Here is an 8,222-nt window from a genome sequence, read left to right as displayed (position 1 = left end):
TGCCCATAGCCTTTGCCTGAGTGGTTTCCAAGTGACATGACCCACCACTGAGGTAACTGGAGCTTTGCAAGACCTCAATGTCCTCACCACATCCATGAACTAATGGATGTTGTGTGGTGAGCCCCCAAATGGCTGAACCTTGGCCTTGGCCCGGTACCCAGTGCTTTAGGTTGTACAAACCATGCGGTCGCTGTACAACCACATGACCTAAAAATGGGATGCACATTGTGTCAGCCATGTGGCTATGACCTGACACCCTAGCCACGCACACCTGCCCATGACCGTGCAATCCTGTTTAACCTAACCTAATCCATGTGGGATATATTGGCTCCTGGCAGCATGTATAATCAGTTGTTTTACCTTAATAATAAAGGAGACAAACTCACCAAACCTCTTTCCTTCTCATGGCAGCATCCTCACTACAAGTTCATTGATTATTTCTGGTTGTACAATATACTTTATTGTGGCATGGTCTACAGTGTACTGCCCCGACCGTGCGCGGCAGCGCCGACGACGGCTTGCGCGTTGCCGATATGTCGGCCCAACATATCGTACATATCCTACATCTCCCCCCAAGATAATACATGTACATGGCATTCACAATGTATGGACAGTGTAGTATCTGACTGCAGGAACAAATTCACGAATATAAACATAACGGAATGTAAATTTAATCAGAGTATCTTACAGGGTATAAGATGAACCAAGGGGAAAAAAACTGTAGTTGTACAAAAATGCACACGTAAATACAAACAGATATACACGCATATATCTAATGTGAGGGTGTGGTAATAAAATCTGCCATCCATGCTGGTTGTTTGACACGACGCCGCTGTGTGTGGAGTCGAGGAGTTGGTGGAGGAGGAGAACTTGGGTTTGTCCGTGTTGTGAGTTGAGATGAGCCTCTTACGGCTCGCAGATGCCTGCGGTTGCGTAGCGTCAGTCGTCCACTTCCCTCGAGTTTGACTGTATATTGACGATGCGGCAGTATTTCACTGACCACGCCTTGTCTGTCCCACAGCTTCGTGGACTGGTCTTGCACAAACACACGGGTACCAAGCGTTAATGGGGGCAGCGATCTGGGTGTGCCTTGTTTCCCAACCCATGCTTCCTGTTGCCGTACTGCCTCACGCTCCCTTGTCCGGAGGGCGTGTCGCCAGTGGATGTCCACTTTGTAGTGCTGCCTGTGGACTAGAACACCGTCCCGCAGCTGCCTGCCCATAGCCAGCTGCGCTGGTGACTTGTTCACCCCGCGTAGAGGTGTGTTTAAGTACTGCAGTAACGCCATAGCTGCTCTGTCGGTGTCAAGGCTCCCTCCGACGCCTGTGTTGTCGCGAAGCAGCCTCTTGGCAGACTTGACTGCCGCCTCTACACGTCCGTTCGACTGTGGGAAGTGAGCAGAAGCGATTCTTCCCTTCACTCCCCATTTCCCAAAGAAGTTGCACATCTCCTCGCTGGTTAGGTTGGTTCCACCGTCTGTCGAGATTGACTCTGGTGCGTCCCACCGATGGAAGTACTGTCGAAGTGTTGACGAGAGCTTGCTTGATGTAGCTCCGCTGGTCAAGTGCGCTATTTCCAGCCAGCCCGTGAGCCTGTCTGTGTACGCTAAGTATACTCGTCCGTCGAGCTGGAACAGGTCTGCCACGGTGTGTTGGAATGGGTACTGGGGTGGGGGTATCACGGTGAGGGGTTCGGCGGCTTGCGAGGGTGAGTGCGTGTTACAGCTGGCACAGGTGTCTCTGTGGTGCTGTAGGTCACCCTCCATGCCAGGCCAGTACACAGCCTGTCTCGCCCTTCGTAGCATCCCGTCTAAACCTTGATGGCTTGCGTGGAAGTTTGCTGCCACACGGTGTCTCAGTGCTGCAGGTGCCACTAAACGGACCGCTCCTTGTTCGTAGGTGTATGTCACCAGCCCTTGCGACACCGCCAGTCTGTCCCTGACTCCATAGAACTGTCGCAGGCAGGTCAGCTCTAGAGCCCGTTGTGGGTGCCAATCTGGGTCACTTTAGCGATGAGTAGCTGATAGTCTGGGTCATCGGCGGCGGCCTGCACCACTGCCGAGTTCTCCAGGGCTATTTGGTCATCGCTGTCGAGCACCGCCACTGTTGCGGCCGCCACAGCAGCTTCCATGTCGTTGGCCAGCTCTTCATCTATGACGTCCGGTGGTGCACAGAGCGCTGGGTAACGGGACAAGAAATCGGCTGCAGAGTTGCGCTTACCTGGGAGGTACTTGATCTGGAACCTATATTGCAGCGTTTTCTCCTTCAGGGCAAGCAGTCTCGGGTTCACTACGTCCTTCAGCTCACTGTCCCCCAGGAGCTTCACTAGCGGACGGTGGTCGGTGATTATGAGGAGATTGGGGTATCCAAGCAGGAAAAGGCGAGCTTTACGGAGGCACCATGCGACAGCCAGAGCTTCGCCCTCCACCGGTGCGTAACCTGCCTCCGCGGGTGTTAGGTGACGGCTGCCACACAGCGCCAAGCGCCACCCGCTCTTGCTGCAGAAGGGAGCCTCTCTCAGGGGTCAGGGACAGTATTGCTGTAGAATAACAAAGCCAATGCCCACCTTGCTCCAGTCCGTCACTACCACCGTAGATCTGTCCTTGTAATATGTTAGACCTTCTTTGGCGAGCTTGCAGACTACTTTGGCTTGCCGGAACTTTTCCTGTAGGTTTTCGTCCCAGTAGACTTTCCTCCCCTGTGGTCTCCGTAGTGTTACGTACGTCAAGGTTAGTCTAAGGGGGGAACATACATAACATTTCGAAGTGAATGAATTTAAAGCATACAATAACATTTAACAATATTTATTACCAACTGACATTCCCAACAAATACAATTAAACTTAACATTAAATTAGACTTATCTTAAATTAAATTAACACTATTCAACTTGACCACTAGGAACTTGAACAAATTAAGAACTTGAGTACACAGAGAATTTGGTTCCTTCCGCAACGCCCTACGTTACCAGCACCGAAGGGATGATGAGTAGTCCGATTTCGTCTCTCGTCCACCAACACCAGGTTAGAAGCGAGTGTATTCAGCTTACAGCTGAGACTGACTCATGGGGCGGTGAACCCTCATTTTATAGGAGAGAGTCGAAACCTCAGGTGCTTCGAGGGTTTGAAGCCGGCTCGATGAAACATGGTGCGACGTGGCGGGGTGTGATTCAGAAGTGTCGTAGTGGTTGTTAGGTGGTAATAGGTGGTTAGTAGAGGTATACCTTACACTCCCCCACCATTAAGACGCCGCCACATCGGGATGTAGCGCCCCCCCCCCAGAATAAGATGGTTTATATACGGCTCAGGGTATCGGCCAACACGTTTTGGGATCCGGTGATATGGTGGATGTCTATGTTAAATGGTTGAAGGAACAGAGACCACCGAAGCATCCTTTGGTTCGAAGTTTTGTTACGGTGTAGAAAAGTCAGAGGGTTGTGGTCGCTGTATATTTTGAGAGGTTTTATGCTAGGTTGAAGGTAGCACTCAAACTTCTTGATAGCAGCCACTATAGCCAGTAGCTCCTTCTCTACAGTAGAATAGTTGAGTTGATGGACGTCTAGTTTTGCAGAGAAGTAGGCCACTGGGTGAAGAGTGTCTGTGTTCTCCTGGAGAAGTACAGCTCCAATAGCGACATCACTAGCATCGGTGTGGAGAACGAAGGGTTTAGTGAAGTCTGGTGACCGTAGAACTGGGTCCCTTGTAAGCATCGCCTTAAGATGTTCGAACGCGGCTTGACAATTTTGTGTCCACTTGTATGGAACAGAACCGCTGGTCAGCTTGGTGAGAGGAAGTGCAGCTTCGGCGAAGTTCGGGCAGAATCTCCGATAGTACCCTGCCATACCCAAAAACCTCATGAGCGCCTTCCGGGTAGCGGGAACAGGGTACTCCATGACAGCAGAGATGTTAGCAGTCTTGGGTCGAACGATGCCTTGCCCAACTTCATGTCCAAGATACGTCACTGTAGCCTTTCCAAAGCTGGTCTTGGAGAGTTTGACAGTCAGGTTGGCTTGGCATAATCTGGATAGCACAGCATCTACCTGTTGGAGGTGTTGTTGCCAGTCATGAGAAAAAATCAAGATGTCATCTAAATACACCCCCACACCCTTTAAGTCTTGCAATAGGTAGTTCATTGCCCTCTGAAAGGTGGCCGGACTATTCCTCATTCCGAAGGGCATGACATTATAATGATAGAGGCCAAATGGTGTTGTAAAAGCAGAGATCAATTTAGCCTCTTCTGTTAAAGGTATCTGATAGTAACCTTTCATTAGATCTATTTTAGTAATGTACTGGGCTGTTCCCACCTCGTCAATTAGGTCGTCAACGCGGGGTAATGGATATGCGTCAGGAACAGTTATAGAGTTGACTCTCCTATAGTCCGTACACAGGCGAAGTTGACCTCCCTCCTTCGGCACCAGCAGGCACGGCGAAGCCCAGGGGGATTGACTCGGGCTGGCCAATCCGTGGTCGAGCAGGAAGTTGACCTCACTCCTCATCTGCTCTCGCTTCTGGGGGTGGATTCTATAAGGATTGTGCCTAATAGGAGAAGATCCAGGTACAAGCTTCACGTCATGAGTGGCAATGTTGCAGATGCCGGACACATCTTTGAAGAGAGAGTCATATTTGTGAATGATTTCAGTTACATTATTGGCATGTTCATTCGTGAGATGACTAAGGTAGGGAACTAGGTTACCAAGTATATGCGAATTATCGGTAGGATGGGAGTCAATGTTCGGTAAAATCTTGTCAAAATTAATGTACATGGCATTATTAGGTGTATGAGACATAACATTAGGTACAGTATTCACCGCTAACACTTGTTTCTCATAGTCTAGTAGTGGGCTAGTGGTCTTATATGGTTTAATTAGGTTCACATGAATATGTTGGGTAGCCTTGCGACGGTCGGGTGTTGAAATTACATAGTTAGAATCTGATAGTTTCTTAGAAATTTTGTATGGTCCATGATATTTAGCGCTAAGAGGTGAACCAGAGATAGGGATGTATGCCAGGACTAAGTCCCCCTCTTTGAACTCTCTGACCAAGGCTTTTGAGTCAAAGTTAGTCTTCATTACAGACTGGGCATGAGCTAGGTTAGTTTTGGCAAAAGAACGAACTTTATCCAAGTTAGATTTAAGAGAGGTAATGTAATTGTTTACCGTGACTAACTTTGTAGAAGGTAAGGAGATCAAATGATCTTTGATGACCTTGAGGGGTCCTCTTACCTTGCGTCCAAAGAGCAACTCAAAAGGTGAGACCCCTAGGGATTCTGATGGTGTTTCCCTTATGGCAAATAGAAGAAATTGCAGGCCCTCATCCCAATCTCTGTCTTCCTCACAGCAGAACTTCCTAATCATAGATTTCATAGTCTGATGAAAACGTTCCAAGGCCCCCTGCGACTGAGGATGGTAAGCTGTTGATAGAGTTTGTTTAATACCGAGCAGCTTTAGAACTTCTGCAAATAGAACACTGGTAAAATTGCTACCTCTGTCTGATTGGATTTCTTCTGGGATTCCAAAGGTCGTGAACAAGTTAGTGAGTGTATTAGCAACAGTTTTAGCAGAGATATTCTTAAGAGGAAAAGCATCAGGGTATCTTGTAGTTGGGCAAAGTGTGGTGAGAATGTATTGGTTGCCTTTCTTTGTCTTTGGGAGAGGTCCAACAATGTCTATAATTAATTTACTGAAAGGCTCAAAAGGTACTTTAATAGGCTGCAATGGATATGGTGGTATAGTTTCATTAGGTTTCCCAACAATCTGGCATGGGTGGCAATTCTTAACAAATTCAGCTACATCTTTTTTCATGCCAGGCCAATAAAACTCATTCAGAAGGCAAAGATATGTTTTCCTTATTCCTAAATGACCTGAGAGACCTTGGTGAGCTACTTCCATTATAGGAGTTCTCAAGCTGGTGGGTAATACAATTTGGTGACATTCTGCCCAGGTGTCATCATCTGATAATTGCGGTGGTCTGTAAAGTCTCATGAGGATGTTATCATGATAGTAGAATGATGGAGGATGTAGAATATCTTCCTTGGGAACTACTTTAGAGTGTAAGGGAGTTAGAGTAGTGTCATTCTGTTGTGCTTCTAATAAACTCTGTTCAGTGAATATTTGTGGAATAGCACTTGGAGGGGGAAGGGGTGAATGTGTAGGTGTGTCTTTTAATTTTTGGGATCGGGTTACCGCACAACTAGGGAACAAATTTGGCTGTTCTCGCTCTAACTCATCAGTAGGGTTATGCGTTAAGGGAGTGTCACTCAAAATGATAGGAGCAGGAGTTTGTACAAGTCCACCAGCTATGTCATTACCAAGAAGTAAACTACAGTCTGGGATAGGAAGGGAAGGTTGTTCGCTCACCGCCACCGTTACAGGTCCCTGAACAATGCCGCAGCTGAGGTGCACCCGAGCTAGTCTCAAAGGAAACTGGCTGTTAAAGTCATGGAGGTACACACTTTCGCCGGTATAATTGCTGTCTATACCAGGAACAGATGACTTTAGTATAACCGTCTGGGCAGCAGCTGTATCTCTCACGATACGAATGGGGTGCACCTCGCCACCATCCTCCAGAGACACGGCACCAAGTGAACGGAAAGGCTGAAAGATATCGGCAGTTTTACTGGTTGGCACAGGCAGAATTGCAGCTACAGGTTTGCTGGGAGCAGTAGTTTGTGACACTTTACATTTAGGGTCTGGGCATTGTTTTATGTGGTGTCCACGTCTTTTACAAAATGAGCAGGTTAGATTTGTTTTTAAATTACTCTGATCTACCAGCTCACCATCCTTAAACCCACTATTAGACTTTACATTATGCTGGAGCACTCTCCTCTCCCTGGTGGGCGAACGATGGACCAGGGAAAACACATCAGCCAACTGTGCGGCCTTAATCAGGTCATTTTCTCCCCTATCGATGAGGTGCATTTTGATAGAGTAGGGAATCTTTCTTATAAATTCCTCTAATGCTATAACATTAACAAGTTCATCAAAAGTATTAACACTGGCTGACTTTAACCACCTCTTAAGACCCCTTAATTTCTCAGAGGCAAATTCATGGTAAGTTTGATACTGAAGTTTATTAAGTGACCTAAATGCTTGTCTGTATCCTTCTGTACTGATTGAGTACGAAGCTAGAATTGCTACTTTAACCTCGTCATAATTAGTGTTATCGTCCACATTATTACATACTTTAAGTGCTTTATCAGACAGCTTAGGTTTAATAAGCCAAACCCAGTCAGGTTTAGGAATTTCAAAGTGTAGAGCTGTGGATTCAAATTCCCTAAAGAAAGACTCAGGATCACTATCAGGAAATGTAGGTATAAGCTTGACATACTTCAGCAAATCAGTCTTAGTTTTAGGAGAGTTGGCATTGTTTTGAATGTCTAATTGCTTAAGTTGAAGTTCATGAGCCCTTTCCTTTTCTCTTTCTTCTCTCTCCTTCTCTCTTTCTTCTCTCTCATAGTCTATTTGCATTTGTTGAGACATTAGCTTCACTTTCTCTAGTTCAAGTAGTAGATTAGGATCTGAAGTTTGTAACGAACGTGAAGCTTCGAGGACATCTTTATCCCCTAAGTGAGCTAGAATTAGAGCACGTAGCTCATCTTTCCTTAAGTCAGGTTTGAAAGAGATATTGAAGGTCTTTGCTATATACTTTAAATCGTCCTTACAAATATTAGTCTCTTTGAATTCTTGGATCTCTGGGTTACCCACAAACTCAGTCGCTTTGAAATCACTCTGCTTAGCCATGGTTTAAATTTAAAAGATTCCGTACTCTATATACATATATAAGTGAAACCTGCTTAGAGCCTGGCAAGTTAACTCGAGAATAAGCTAAAGGCCTTACAGGTATCATGAAGTTTATCACCTGGCATAAACTTAAGTGGCAAGACCGAATTAGGTTCTTGCAAGGTACGTTCTACTCGTAACAAGCCAAAAGGAAACAGGGGGACAGCAGCCCACACTACTGTAAAACAAGGGCCCTATTCATAGGTATACTCTGTAGTTTAAGTAAAAAGTAGAGTATTTGGGTTGGTCAAGTTACAGCGACGTAATCGTGCATAAAGTAAATTCACATAAGTTATAGTAAGCAAGGAAAAGGAGTCACAATTGCAAGCTGTATGTGGGAGAACACCACTTCTGTCGGTAAGAACAATACATAGAACCTACTGTACTAACTACCCCTATTTGGCCATTTATAGAGAATTTAAAGCAGGTACAAGCAGGATTCACAAT

General features: G+C 46.2%; 1 protein-coding gene across 1 annotated transcript; it reads right to left on the bottom strand.

The window, feature by feature from the left end:
* Positions 1-3,290: 3,290 nt before the first annotated feature.
* Positions 3,291-7,736, bottom strand: LOC143033509 (uncharacterized). The gene is made up of 3 exons (XM_076199015.1): positions 7,485-7,736; positions 4,302-7,337; positions 3,291-4,037 (listed from the first exon to the last, which is right to left on the bottom strand). The coding sequence occupies exons 1-3, from the start codon at positions 7,734-7,736 to the stop codon at positions 3,291-3,293; spliced, it is 4,035 nt and encodes a 1,344-aa protein (XP_076055130.1).
* Between the last annotated feature and the right edge of the window lie 486 nt (positions 7,737-8,222).

This window comes from Oratosquilla oratoria, chromosome 15 (assembly GCF_046742065.1).
Source record: "Oratosquilla oratoria isolate Oo_2021 chromosome 15, ASM4674206v1, whole genome shotgun sequence".
Lineage (NCBI taxonomy): Eukaryota > Metazoa > Arthropoda > Malacostraca > Stomatopoda > Squillidae > Oratosquilla > Oratosquilla oratoria.
The sequence above is the reverse complement of the archived record's forward strand: the minus strand, read 5'-3'. Positions and strand labels throughout refer to the sequence as shown.